This window comes from Cygnus olor, chromosome 17, assembly GCF_009769625.2.
Source record: "Cygnus olor isolate bCygOlo1 chromosome 17, bCygOlo1.pri.v2, whole genome shotgun sequence".
Classification (NCBI taxonomy): domain Eukaryota; kingdom Metazoa; phylum Chordata; class Aves; order Anseriformes; family Anatidae; genus Cygnus; species Cygnus olor.
In genome coordinates, this window is record NC_049185.1 from 11880996 (window position 1) to 11896225 (window position 15230).

General features: G+C 38.2%; 1 protein-coding gene across 3 annotated transcripts in view; it reads right to left on the reverse strand.

The window, feature by feature from the left end:
* The window catches only part of DNAH10 (dynein axonemal heavy chain 10), a 59576-nt gene extending 44489 nt beyond the window's left edge, over positions 1-15087 (reverse strand). For all 3 annotated transcript variants that reach the window (XM_040576862.1, XM_040576861.1, XM_040576863.1), the window contains exons 1-18: positions 14756-15087; positions 13552-13697; positions 12643-12748; positions 11174-11289; positions 10477-10669; positions 9618-9775; positions 8657-8887; positions 7810-8000; positions 7158-7356; positions 6236-6430; positions 5430-5600; positions 4512-4688; positions 4009-4182; positions 3516-3685; positions 2643-2794; positions 2081-2245; positions 1170-1377; positions 135-291 (exon numbers count right to left, since the gene is read on the reverse strand). In XM_040576862.1, the coding sequence (XP_040432796.1) occupies positions 135-291; positions 1170-1377; positions 2081-2245; positions 2643-2794; positions 3516-3685; positions 4009-4182; positions 4512-4688; positions 5430-5600; positions 6236-6430; positions 7158-7356; positions 7810-8000; positions 8657-8887; positions 9618-9775; positions 10477-10669; positions 11174-11289; positions 12643-12748; positions 13552-13697; positions 14756-14987 (3141 nt within the window). In that variant the 5' untranslated portion in view covers positions 14988-15087. The remainder of the gene's footprint in view (positions 1-134; positions 292-1169; positions 1378-2080; positions 2246-2642; positions 2795-3515; positions 3686-4008; positions 4183-4511; positions 4689-5429; positions 5601-6235; positions 6431-7157; positions 7357-7809; positions 8001-8656; positions 8888-9617; positions 9776-10476; positions 10670-11173; positions 11290-12642; positions 12749-13551; positions 13698-14755) is intronic.
* Positions 15088-15230: the final 143 nt, after the last annotated feature.

Below are 15230 nucleotides of genomic sequence, written 5' to 3' on the forward strand. Positions count from 1 at the left end.
GAACTATGTACTGGATATTTTGATTTCAAGAAAGAGCAATATGAATCTTCCCTTTGTCATTAACACTTGCCCAATTAATTCATAATCATCACAAGCAAAATCTGGCAACAATTAAATTTTAATCAAAAAATCACCTTAGTGACCTCAACACAGTCTTGGATACATTGTGCCATCATTTTGTCAATCTTGTTGGCATTAGGTTGCAAGATTATCTCGGGAGGAGATAAAACAGCTTCTATTTGGAACAACGGCACATTTGCAAGAACAGCTTCATTAAAAGCTCGCAAATTCCTGGGAGAGGAAAAAAATCATGTCACAGACAGTAATGATCAGGTACTGATCCCTCCACAGAATGTCCAACAGAGACTGCAATTATAAGGTATGCACTTAGATTTGCAAGCAGATCTGTCAGAAGTCAGTTAACTGTTATTTCAGCGGGAAACACTGATGTGTATCTAAGCAAAATTGTCCCACTAGGACTGATTTAATGCAAAAATTTGGCTGGCTAAAAGAAGCTATTGGAAGGAAGGAATGGGAATACACTGGTGCAAAAGGACCCTGAGACTACGGTCAACTCCTACGCAACAGCCCAGACAGGGAAGCCCACAGAAGTCAGCTGAGCATGGACTAGAATACAAAGACATGGATCACGAGGGGAGATGGCTGGGAAGCTTCTAGAACACTGCAGCACTCTGTTAGAGGTTCTGTAAAAAGCCATTGTAATATCTAGTTACAGGAACCTCCTTGGGCCCAGATAAAGCGTAATCCAACAAACCTTTGTTCTTGTACTGGTGTTCTCTGCATTACAGGGATGCATCTGGCACCCAGACACCAAATTTTCAAAATTGTATTCTTTACTAAAACAAGGCATTGACTTTAAAAATAAAGCTGGGATATGGAACTATATACACTGCGGAAGAGGTGCATTTCTCTCTTCTGCCAACAACATGTCCAATATCCATTTTCTCAGAATTTGGGTTTCTTCTCTACATTGTTATCAATTCTCCATTCTTTGCACAAACAAACAAATAAAACAGTACAAATACAAGTCTGTCTCAAACTGCAAATCACTAAGGAATTCAAACAGTATACATGAGTTTAGAACAACAGATCTAGAAAATACTAAAGATGAAAGAGTAAAAACCCATTAAAGCAAACAACTGACTTACTTCAAAATTAACTCTGTCAACACCTGATAAATCCTGTTTTCCCAGTATGCATAATAGGAAGCTAACTTTGGAGATTTGCCACTGTTTGTATTGGCAACCCGTCCTTCTACTTTTGTTAATGATTTTGGAATGGCAGTATAATTTCTAACCATGAGTTCTGTATCTTTTGCTCTTTCACCCTTAACATATACAAAAAAATCTTTCATATCTGCAAAAGATCACAAAAAATAGTGTTAATAACTGCAAAAGATCTAACGGATTTCAGTAGTGGAACAATTAGCTGGTCTTTATTTGTAAACATGAAATTGATATTGCACACTAGAAAAATATCTTCATTTAGTAATGCTAATTTATTAATATTTCAGCCCTCTGATTTTATATGGATTCAATTATTCAATAGTAACCATTAGATGCAAAAGTAACCTCTGTAAGACTCACAAATCATTCGAAGAAATGTGGTCCATCACCCCTACCCTGTCACTGGAAGCGAAAGGGAGGCCTGAGAGACAATCACCTCACTGCAATTTCCCTCTGAGGAAAAGAGTGCAGTTGAGATAGCCCAGATGGGAGCTGACACTCCATGCAGATTGCAACTCTAAGACTACATTACTGCATACAAGAAGGAAGAAGAATCCAAGGGAAAGCTAGGGGGAAAGTAATCAAAAGCAAGGTAAACACAGGTCAAATGATCTATTTATATACCTGTCTCTATGTTCCTCTCATTGACACTGTCAGCTTAGGGTACTGAAGTTCTGCTTGTGCTTCCTGTGTTAAACCAGGAAATACTGTTACTGCTGTAACTTCTTCTGGTAACTATTATAAGGATTGATCTTTGCAACTAAAAATGCGAAGTAGCAGATAGAGCAAAACAAAACATCAGGGAGCTCAGAAATGAAAATACGAAGACTTACTAGGAAGTTCATCACCATTTTTTGGAAGTGGAAACTTAAAAAGATTTGTTGATTCTATCAACAGAAGTTTGTTGCTTATGATTTCAGAATTAATATGAATCTGATGGACGAGTGATTCAAACTTCCTGATGGCTTGTGTACATCGGACTGTAAAGTCACCAATACCTGAAATAAATTACAATCATTTGTTTTCTTTCTTTTACCAAATCTTTCACCAATGCATCAAAATTGTCAACAACCGGATATGTTTGAGAATGAACTGATACTCTGCAGAAAGATAGATTAGATGTTTTCTCACCTAATCCTTCATCTAGCTCCCTTCTAGCTCTAACAGTCTATATCCATTTCCACTCAGTGTTTTACATGTAATAAAAACATAAGAAATACCCACTTGGATCAGACCCTGTCTAACATACTATTCTGACTTACACCATGGCAATAGGCTATCCTGTTTAAGGATGCATAGCTTTTATCTGACAAATCAAACAGAATGCAGAATTGAAGAGAATTTTTGAACTGCAAATCAGTAGAAAAGGCCATTATAAAATAGTATCTCCATTACCTAGGGAGTTCCAGTTGAGTCTTCCGTGCCCTAATTTGAATACTCTCCAGAGCTCTTGAATATGGTCATCAAGAAGTTTGGTTTCTGCTTCACTCAATGTTCCCATTAAGTTGTGATAGTGATCCAGCATGTTTTTTAATCCATTTGTATATCTAATGAGTGTAAGAAACATAACAACAACAACAAAAAATAAAAATCATGATTTTCTGGAAACACAGTTCTGAAAAAGGCAGATCACTTTCTTCCTTCTGTTCAAACTTCCACATAAACCAAAATTTGCAGAAATAATGACTATGTATTGATCATAAATACAATTCACTTCCTCTCACAAACAAAAGAAAAATCATGTATGACTCCAGTAGCAGCTAGACCATCCTCTCCTGCCCCAACCCAGAAGAAGTATTTAAGACAGACTCAGTTTGAATCACATACATGAACTCAACAGGTAAACTTTAAAATCCAGTTAGGGCTCTTATTGCACCTGTGTGCCTAAATTCTGTGATAATTTGGGCAAAAGTGACTTATCCAAGGCTGTACAAAAAAGTGGCAGTGAGTTCAAATGTGAACTGAAATCTAAATGGCATTAAGAATTCATTGCAAAAAAAATGTACTTTCTTTCCTTGTTTTTCCTTCAGATTTTGAGGAGGTTTTCATTTGTAAAACGTAGTGCTACAGGGAGAAGGATGCAGACAGCGAAAGAGAAAAGACTGCTAGTGTACCATGGCCATCAGCAATTTTACCCTTAAAAAAAGTCACTACGAGCTCTCGTATTTCCAAAAGTTGATGACTCATGGCACACTCTGGTTTGGAGTGAAATCACTTGAAACATTGCTGTAAGTCTGTATGAGAGCAGGTATTCTGTTATAACTTTACCCAAGGTATTTGTCTTCCTGTAATGCCACATTTCTTGCTATTTCTGGGACTGGAAACCCCAGTTGTTCCATGTACTTTGTTTCAGTTATAATCTCTTGGAGTCTAGGAGAAAAATTCAGTATGAACTGCACTCTTTTCTCTGTGGTGAGAGGCTCCTCTGTTGCTGAGGTCTACAACACAAGAAAGCAGCAGAAAGCATAGAAACACCAGACTGTTACAACACAAGGAAAAAGTTAACTCTTGGAGACATTTGATAAGACAGTAGGTAAAAGTCAGACAGAATAGCTAACATTCAGATTGTGGAAATGCCTTTAAAATTTGACAGCAATCTCAGCATTCTAGTTTCAATTTTGATCTCAGTACTTTTTTAAATTTTCCATTAAAAAACAGTGTTTCTCTTTAAGACATCATTCTTCGAAAAATCTCACCGATCATCAAATAGGTTTCAGTTCTTTCCCACAGAGAAATCAGGTATGTTATTTTCCTCTCTCACCTGCTCAGAAGTCTCTTGATTAATATGGTTTGCCGCCCCACCAGTAACAACCATCAGCAGAGATTTTTTCAGTAACAGTGGGAGCATCTGCTCTGTTCCTTCTCTCCACTGATCATATTTCTGATCTTCATACTCTTTCATCCTCTTGGCCACTTGAAGATATATTTGCTTTACCTAGAAAGAAAAATTCTGTTTAATTCATTTTAAAGATCACGAGAAATGTTCCACTATCCTGTCTTAATAAGGTTTCTGATCTTTATCAGATGAGAGGGCAAATAATGCCTTGTAATACAGGTGATGAAGAATTCAGGTTCTTGAGTTCTGTCATTTATTCTGACACTATTTCTCCAGGAAACAGTGGGAAGGTACCAATCAGCTTTTCACGTCTCACATAGCTTACTATGTGCAAAGACATTTTTGCTCACATAAGAGCGTTTTCACCTCCCTAGAATGGTATGAGGAAAGTATTCTTCCTTCATTAAACAGCAAAAGAAACAACATACTTCCTTTCCACGTTCACTAGCAAGTAACTCCTCTACTTCTTGAAATCGAATGATAGTGTGTTTGATCCGATAGAAAAGGGATCGGGACCAGTATATTGCTCCAGCCACTGGAGGATGATTCTTGAACAAAGGCGGATCCTCGAGGTTCTGAACAAAGATTTGCTTAACATTTTCGACCTAAAAGAGAATAAAACATTGCAAAGAATCATTTCTCCACCTGTTGTTCCATGGTAAGTACCTAACCTGGTACATAGCACAGGCTCTGAAGCTAATTCCAGCAACACGATAAAAATAATTCATTATTTTTTTTATTCATCTCTTGTTTGCATTAACTGCAGTACACAGAACACCTTCCTTTCCTTGTCTTGTGGAACCGCTATTTTGTCAGTGTTTTTTGTGAGATTACATCTTATTGTTAAACTCAGTGTTTAACTGAGTGTTAAACTCTTTGAATTACCAAGAGAAATGCTATGATAGCAAAAACTTTCCAATATTTGGGCTTCACATAAGTTATTCTTTCTGCCTTCACTGTTAATCTCTGACTCCTTTTGGTCATATTGTGAACTTATTGTCCAGCACAAGAAAGCTGAAAGATGGCTTTTCTCAGGAAGGACTGCTGTTGAACTGCTGCTCACAAAGTAAAGGAATAGCCACAATCCTCGTTGCACATGCAAACATCTTTCAGTTCCTGTACTGTGCTACAAATATACAGATATGCACATAATTTCAGCAAATTAACCATACTATTTCTTGTACAGGTTCCAAAAAAGTGAGAACAATTACTACGTTTATTTTTTTTAAAACCTGTCAGTGTTTTGGATGGTAAATGACACTACATATGAGTTTAGACATATATACAGATTTATTATTTTCACTAAAGAATTTCATATACTACCTAAGAAATGCTAAATTAAATACCTCTTTACAGTACTGGTCCAAAACGTCATTGAATTTCATCATCATCTGCTTATTAATGGTTTCACGAGTGCAGATGTGTTTGAAGTTTAACAGCATGTCAAATGCAGCTTCTGCTGATCGAAGGGTCTTAAAAGATTCATCAATAAAGTTTTTGGCTTCTTCTTCAATAACCTAGACAGAGACAAAGGAAGAAGGCCAAGAAATCCTGTCTCTTAGAGGTTCATCTTGCAAAACCAAGAAAGGAAGGCAATATTAAAATATCTTTTTTTAGTAGTGTTGAGACATATCTTTACTGTTAGTAATTTATAAGACCAAATAGTAAACTGATGGCTTTCCAGTAAGCTACAGGAAATTAGTGTTAACCCAGTGTCTGCTGGGCAGCTATATAAGTCATAGAAGGCATTGTAACAACTTGCATTTGTGGGTATTCTTAGCTGAATGGGAGGAATAAATCCAGAAAGAAGTTTGATTTCTTTGTAGAACATGACTGAGATATGTCAGCGCATGAGCATAGGGAGGTCATATATAGCCTCCGCTCATGCTCTAGTTATTTTCCCAATGAACATAAAGCATGTTTCACTGGTTTAGAAGATTAAGTGAGGTGATAAAGAACTTGAACACAAAATACTGAATTTAAAAATTTGGTAAAATTTCTCACATTTTCATTTATATATTTGTTCATATATTCTTTTTTTTTTTTAAAAAAAAAGCATATCATTCATTCTTTAAATGAAAATGTTGACATTCTAGAAAGATTTTTATATAGGAAGGAATAAGGGGGAAAAATCACAGTACACGGTACTTACTGAAACTTCTGTTTTAAATTCTCCTATAATTAACTTCCAATTATGTGCGCTTTTGATGCTAAAAGGGTCAAAAGTCAGTTCTTCCATTGGACTAGTTAGTCCATCTACCCTTCTCAGTAGATCATCAATATGTTTTGGATCACCTGTGACAGCTTTCAGTTCAGAACCCAATATATTGTAAAACTCTTCAACAACCTGTTAATTCAGAAGAACATAACAGAAAGCTTTATTTTTAATGCTTTTCTCTGCTATTTAATACTCTTCTGTTATTGTTTCCTTTAAAGGTAACTATAGCCCAGAGAACAATCAATTCTTGCTGTGATTTTTTGCATATTCCTATGCAAGACATGAAGTATCTCTATGGAAAAAAAAAAAAAAACACTCTACAGGCCCAACACCACATTTGTCAAAACAGATAACATTCAGTTATTACTTCTTTTTATTCCACTAGGGATTTTACATACACAGTCTACATAACATGTGGCCATTGATGGACAACTAGTATTTCTAGTTACCCTACCCTAAAGGAGCCTACACATAGCACATATCTTTCATGTATATTATCCTGCAGTTGATACACTGATTCATATACAGTCAAATTTTATATTACAATATACTTAAATGATTACTTTATCTAAAATGATACCATTAAACTAACGAGACGTGAAAACTGCAAATCTGTGAAACAACTGTTACAAGTTTGCAGGTTGATAACAGTACTGTACACAGCAATACCTTTCTCATGGCACCAACCAGTACCTTGAGAAGAGTTATTTCATCTCTCTTAAGGTTAAACATACACACACACACAAAAAAATAAAAAGGCTATTAACACTTCAACAACTATAATACAAAGAATCTCCCCTCCTGAAGAAGACACTGATCACAAACTATCCTCTTTAATTACTGTCTATATTAGTACCTGCAAAATGTCATACAGATCTTGACAGATGGAAGCCATATAATCTGTTTTTCCAAATAAACGCTTTCGGTCAAATTCCCAATGTTGCTCTCTTCCTGATGCTTCAATTTGGGCACGAACAGCAAAATAAGATTTCTTCCATTGTTCAAGAGTATTTTTTGCTTCTGCTATTTTCTTTTTTGCAGCAGCTCTATCTTCTCTATTAATCAAAAGAGTTAAGATACTATAGACAGAAAGATTATAGATATAAAATGATATTTCAACTGGATCAATCTATCCTGGTTTAGTATCTTCTAGTTGTACAAGATCTAGGCAAAACTCACAACTGCGAGGTCTTCATTTCCAGTGAAACTGATTTTGAAAGAGTTATTTCAGGACTGATTTTTACGATATTTATGTCACTTCTGTACCACAGTATTTGCATTGTGTTTATTGATTTATGTCCTTTCAAGAGAAAAGAGGACAAGCACCTATTTCTTCAGGCTGATTCAGTAATTTGTGAAAACTAGAACATTAATTGATTTTTAATTGACCTTCTAATACAACTTCAGATAGTGAAAAACACTGAAACATATTCAATGCAAGTGTTATCGACCACACTTTCTGTAAAACAAGCAAATACAGCCTAGTTAAATAGGAATCCAGTACTTACTTAAACAGTGTGTGTAAATCCACGGCTTTGCACACCCGTGTTGAAATTTCCCACGCAATTCGTTCCATGAGGGGTACCATCCGTTCGTCCTTGTTGTAATGCCGTGAGATAATCCATACCATTCTCAGGGCATTCATCAGCAAAGGAATTGTGTCCAAGACAACATCAAACCCAGTGCCATGTGTTAAATTCTATTAAATATATTTTAAATAATTTGAACAAGTTGTCATGTAAATACAGATAAATATTGTATAAACCAATATTCTCTTCAATATTCTACAGATAGCTGAAGTTAAGAAAATCTGTGACATTAGTAAATAAAGAACCCAGTCAAGGAAACACCCTGGTGACCAAATTACACAGATGGTTAAGGATGGGCAGATTTGCATCTATTGCTCCAAATGCTTGTCAGGTACTGTCTCATTAGTATTCTACTTTCTGAAAAAGATGTCCTAAAACTGGTTTTGGCCCAACTGTTTATTTGGATAACCTTCAGTAGAACTTAAACTTGACATATCAGCTCTAACCAGTGATAGAAGTTACCTCAAAAAGTGGAGTAGAGAAATCTTTGTTTTCCTTAATTCAGCTGTGCTATCTCGTTCTTCCAAAGCTGTGATTTACAAACCAAGCTGTTCACAGCTCTGTGCTTCTGCTTTCAGATATTAGAACAGCAGCAATTCAGACAAAATAAGCAAGCTTTTTTATTATTAAATATAAAAAATCTGGAGTATATCTTTATTGATCATAAAAAGTAAAAAAAAAATAATAATAATAATAGTTGACCAACAAAGAAAACAAACTCAGGTAAATACAGCTACAACTCCACAGTTTTCTTAAGGATACATACCTTCAAATAGCGTTCAAGAGTTGAAAGGAACCTAGCGTTATCTAGAGCTTCCACATGATGTTTTCTGAGGTCACTTAAGACTGCCTGTAAACCTTTGCTATGCTCAGATTCAGCTTCCTGTAGTACTGCCAAGACTTTTTCAACTCCTGGAAGCTTTGTCTGTTCAGTAAGACCAGATAAAGCAGCATGTCTTTCACGCCAGAAGTCAATTTCTGCAAGTGGACCATTGCCCTACAAGATATGTGGAGAAAAATAAAATTTCTAAATTACAATTACTCGAGGATGAAAACCTATGAGAAGGTTTATATTTGTTCTTTTTTTTCAATATGCTGTATACTGAGAAAACCCAGATGTGATTCAACTATGAAAAAAAATAAAAACAGAAAAAGAAGAAACTCTTTGAAATCAAAAGTTTTACACACGCTGAGGGGAACTGCTCATGGGGATTACATCCTTGAGTTGGATCTGAAGATTCCATGCTTACAAAAATATATGCCCACTTAATTTCGTAGACATGAAACGTCTTATTATGTTTAATGGTATTACTCATATGTGTAACTGTTTGCAGAATCAGAACCTTACAATTAGATTGTATTTTGTTTGAGATAGATGATTTTTCACGGGAAAATATAATGCTATACGTTTTTTAAAGCATTGCATTTTTAATATTTCATGTCTACCTCACTGGTTTTAGAAGAATGCAACTAGCTAAAGTGCCTTGGTTTTCCACAGTCTCCCAGGTGGATAGGATCTGCAGAGAATTGCTTTATATTCTATTTCCTGCAGTCACACAGGTACTCACTACCTTTGTTCTACTTTACTTCAATTAGTAAATGGGCTTTCCAGCAATCAAACACTAAGTTTGATTAAAACAGAGCACAAACCATTCAGAGAGATTCTTGTGGGAAATGAAGAAATGTCTCTGGGAGCAAAACAAGCTTGGTGCTATGGGCAACATCACCTGTGGAACCTTTTTCAGTTGTTCCTCTAGAGCTGTGGATATTAATTTTTGCCAGGTCATTGCACAACTTTCAAGAGCTTCAACCACTTCTGGAACTGTGGCAAGAACACTCGCATCGCTGTTTAGATTTATAGTTGGCATGTCCAGTTTAATCTCTCCTGTTGGGAGAAAAGGAATTTGAAATTAACCGTCTTGTTCCACCAGCACTGTTAAGGTAACATCACTGAAATGGCTTACACCTTCCATTTTGCTAGCTACTTGAGTATAGGTAACATACCATCTGCTCTGCCTATTTGAGAATATGACAAAAAGCATCCAGTTGCTTCACAGTTAATACAGTACAAACAAAGATATATTCCTAGAAATAACTGAAAAGCTCTCAGCTTTCAAGCTTCAACACAACCTCTAAGTATTAAAAATTAGGATTAGGGCTTTGCTGAAGAAGATTATCGGTCTGTTTACTGAAGACCATTACATTCTCCTCAATGGCGTGACACTAATCCCTGTCAGAGACACGATGCTAAACTACGTGTGAAAGTCTGCTTTCGCCTTCTGCCTTCTATATCCTGCTATGGCCTGAGTCCCCTGAACATTGGGAAGAAACGAGGCATGATTACCCTCCCTGCTATTCTTACTCCAGGCTGTTTGAAACTGACTTAGTCCATTTCCCCATACTATCTGCTATGCTTCAGAGCAGTAAAAATACTACTGTGATCAGCAAGAGAAACTTTAATCAGATCTGGAGCTTCCCCAGAAATTGTATGCATTTGCTATTCTAAACAAAGCCATTCCTAGGTGAACCTCCTTCTATTGTTCTGTACTCTAATCAACACAGTGCTGGCATAGGCAGAATACTCACCTTCAATTTGCTGTACCGTCTGCTGAATAACACTTGAAAATTCTTGCATATTGGTTAGGAGCTCATTCCTCATCTGAACATTACAGTACTCCACAGACTGTTCTTTCTTTCCTGCAAGCTCAGTCTCAGATAAATTTATTTTTTCAGAGTCTGTGTTTTCGCTATCTGGATGTAAGGAAGCTTCCTCAGCCCACTGTCAATTATAGGAGAGAGCAGGCAAAAATAAGTATAATTCAAACAGGTACCATAGATTAGATGGTTCGTATTTATAAACAAACAAACAAACAAACACCTTACTACTAATTCACTTTGGATAGGTTGTTCTAAAATTTAACTTAAATACATCTCTTTCTATTTCACTTCTTCAGGACTATTCTCTCTGCAAGTTCTGCAGGAGAATAGCTCCAGCATACTTTCACAAAAGTCTATCAGCACAAAATAAAGGTACATGGTGTCACATTCTTAAATGTTTCTTATATAGGGTCAGGCAATTCAATGAAATAGTGACTGTCTCCACATCCTTATAAAATTTTGGGAAACAAAATAAAAAGCATTACCCCAAACTTCATTTTGGCATAAGAAGGTCATTCATGAAAGGATTTCATATACGTAGTCTACATGGTCAGCAGAATACTAAATAGGCAAATCACTCACGGAAAACTGAAAACTTCACATATAAAAGCTGTAAAACATTTACCTGTGAGATGACATTCTTTAGCATCAAAAGAGTATCATCAGTCAGTAAACCAAATTCTATCATTTTAGGAAGAACTTCATTAGCTTCAGTCAGGTCATTAGGTTCAGTAACTGTTTCTAAACAGTATACAAGCAATTAGCATACAGAATACAATAATTAAATAATTAATAATTGTACAGAACACAATTATTAAAACAATTGTATAAATTCTTTTCCATAACAAGTTAAAACTCCAATAAAGCAAACTGCCATGGTAATAATAAACTAGGCTTGATGCAAGCCGCTTTCAAAACTGCTGCTGGTTTTAATGTTGCAGATTTTTTGATGTTTTTTTTTTCTCAAATTTCATGTTTTTAGAAAAACTGAAAGTAATAGGCACATACAAAATACTTTGTAGCTTTAAACCACACATGCTGCTGCTCAGTGAATCCACATAAAGGTATGCTGGGATCAGTGGCTGGCACTAAGTTAGAGTTAACAGACGGCTGATTGTTCCTGGAAATAGGCATGGAAATACTTGTTTGTTTCAGTTTAGAAGTTGTTTACTGTGGGAGTGGAACTAGATACTGAAGTCTGACTGTAACCAGAAACAGTAGCTATTGTCATTGGCTTTATGATAAAAGTATGAACTATCAGAATAGAACCTCTATGTCACATGCTGCTATTGTATAACAAAAATTGAGTCAGGCCAGGAGGTTTGATACCCCAGTTGCACTTATCACCACCTTGTGGTCCACCTTTCACATACAGCTCCTCATTCTCAAGGCACTTCACACAGTTCTAGCAGTTACAGTAACTAAATCTCATTAGTTCCTCCGAGACCAGCTTGAAAGCTTCATCCCTGCTGGCGAAATGTGGACGATATGTAATTTTCCAAATATTTAATATGAAAAGTGTTCTTGATTCCTGGCTCTACTCTGAGAGCATTCCTACTCAGTTAGGAATGGATAGGCACTATCCTAAATCCCAGTCATTATCACTTTTCCTCAGTATGAACTACTTCTTAAGGGACTGGAGAACAAGGTTTATGAGGAGGAGTTGAGGGAAGAGGGGTTCTTCAGTCTGAAGAAAAGGAGGCTGAGGGGAGACCTCACTGCTCTCTACAATTCCTTGAAAGGAAGTCGCAGTGAGGAGGTTGTCAGTCCCTTTTTCTCAGATCACAAGTTATAGAATATGAGGAAATGATCTCAAATTGCTCCAGGGGAAGGTTAGATTGAGTATTAGGAAGAATTTCTTCACAGAGGGAGTGGTCAAGGATTGGAATAGGCTGGCCAGGGAAGTGGTGGAGTCCCCATCCCTGGAAATATTTAAGAAATGTATGTATGTGTTGCTAAGGGACAGTGATGGGACTCAGCAGGTCAGGTTAACAATGGAATTTGATGATCTCGAAGGTCTTTTCCAACCTAAATGATTCTATAATTGATAAAAAGTCTGGAAACACAGAGCCAGCAGTTATTTAGGACAAATACCTTTGGTGTCTCTCAAAAAATAGACACTAACATCTGAGACAAATTCTTCAGGAATTTCATCAAGAGCCACATACAAATACACTTTGTCAGCTTTCTGTTCTGTTAACTGAAACACAAAATAAAAAGGAAAAATGACTGTTACTATTTGCTGCCAAGTTTCCTAACAGCAAGACAATGTTTGCCTTCTATGAGCAATGGAACAGAAGCATTATTTTAACTACATTATCTTCACATTGCTGTCCAAGTAAACAGGTGTCATAAAAAAAGTTTAAAAAAATCACTCAACTAACAGTAAAAAGCATCACCTTTGTAAACAATGTTAATTTCCAGACCAACAGGACCAAGAGCATCAGTGTTTGAAACATAAAAAAATGGACCACAGTTCAATGCCCCCATAGAGCCTTCCTGAGAATGTGCAAGCACCTACTCCCCTCCCACTGCATCTCAGTCATAAACTAAGTTTAGTTATAAACATCAGACTCCATCCCAAGTGTCTAATTAGGCAAAAGCCTTGAGGTACAAAAGCCTTTGTTCACTGTCCCTTACATGATCCTCCCGTGGTGTCTTTACCTAGCAATCATTCTAACTCCAACCTTTCTGTTACAAGCAAACCTGGGAATAGCTAATGTGGTAGCTGAGTAACTCACTACCGCATTTCCTCACTAAAAACATAGAGTTTTGCCAAGTAAATTACCTTTGTAATGTCAGTCAATTTCAGAGGCTGTGGCAGACACCACAGGCCAGCAGTTTCAATGAAAATTGCTGTTCTTGTAAAATGTTCTGTTCTGCTCTGAGTCCTTGGTCTGCATCGTACCTCCTTAATTAGCCCATCAGTTTTACTGAAATATTTGCATCAGAAAGCCAGCATCTTCATATCCCAAAAGAACAGAGTGAATACAACAGACTTACATGGGGTGCGTGTTCCACACTGTCAGCTGCAAGTCTTTGCTCTACTTCACTCAATTCAGACACACTAGAGAGAGTTGATACATGACCTGACACACTTTTAGTGTCTGAGGGTTCCGGATCAGATGTCTTACTTTTCTGAGTCGTGTCTAAGAATAACACAAGAGAGCTCACTTAAAGAACAGGTATTCCATGCACGTAAGATGGATCCTTCCAATTTTCTTCTAAAATTAAGTAACCGAGCTTTTTCTTCTCCCTACAGCACCACCTTTCAACAATCAGACATCCGTACATTTTCCCACAGGACAGCACTATTGCTGAAGGACTGAATCCAAACATGGAAAAGACCATGCTAAATTCTACAGGTAATTGGGCTTTATCTAGAACATCCTTATCAGCATTTTCCAGCACTGTTGACTTTTTAGTATAAAATAAGTAGGTTAACAAATTCCAAGATGAAGGCACTTTGCGAAAGGAACCTTCAAACAATTTAGGTTTTTTTTGTGACTGATCTATGATGTGAAAATGGCTGTAGCAATGCCACACCCAAGAAGCAAAGGCGAAGACATTGTAACACAAGAAACAACTACGTGAATTCCAGGGCCATTCAAGAATTTCAAATGTTATTTTTCCTGTCTTTCAGACGTCGCGCCTTGTCTCCTTCCCCTTTCAGCACAGGTTTCTAGACACTTAAAAGGTGGAAGAAGCATAGTTGCATCCCCAACTGGAAAGATCACACTTCTTTGTGTGCTATAATTATTATGAAGCAATATTAATTCTCCCCATCTTGCTGCCTTTAAGCACCAACTTGCAGTGTTGTAGCTGCATCCATTGAGAGGTGCAGAGTGGAAAGTTAGGTCACATCATTCCTTTAGTCTACTTATACACACGTCAGACCTCATGCTTAACTTTGATGGTCCTTTTTTACACAGTAAGAACAAAATTCTTTTATGGATATAAAATACTGGAGCAGGACTCTCTGCTTCTGCAAGTAACTGTTTCAGAAGCTTTTGAGTTATCAACTAGGCACAGCTCAAGGAATGGAGGAACAGGGAATGGAGTAAGGAGAGGGACTGGGACTCCAGATGGGACAAGTAGGGGCCTGAAAGAGGGAGAAACAGCTAGAGAGAGGGCAGCAGGAAGGGTTTCAGGACTAGGCAGTACCCAGGGGTGGGTCCCGCAGGCCGGGCAAGCAGGGCAGCCTCACCCGCTGCTTCCTTGGTCTCCTGGGGGCGCCGCTCGACCCGCAGCAGCAACACCCCCGCGGCTTTCTTCTCTTCATCATCCTCAGCACCGCGGCTGAAGAAGCGCAGCACGGTCCGCGCCCCCTCACCGCCGTGGCGGTTCAGCAGCTCCTCGAAAGGCGCCGGATCGCTCAGCCCCAGCGACGCGAGCGCTCGGTCCCGCAGCCACCGCACTCGCACGTCGTTCAGACTCATGGCGGCAAGGCCCCGGGCGGCCGCCCGACGCTGAGCGGTGGCCGCGGTAACGGCTCGGGGAGGAGCGACGGCCGCGACCCGCCCAGCGGCCGCCTCACGCCCAACGGCCGCCTCACGCGCAGCCCCGTTCCCGCCCAACGGCCGCCTCGCGCCCGGCCCCCTTCCCGCCCAACGGCCGCCTCGCGCGCGGCTCCCTCCCGATCGCGTTTACCTCAGCCTCTGCCGCCCGGCGGGGTCTGTGTG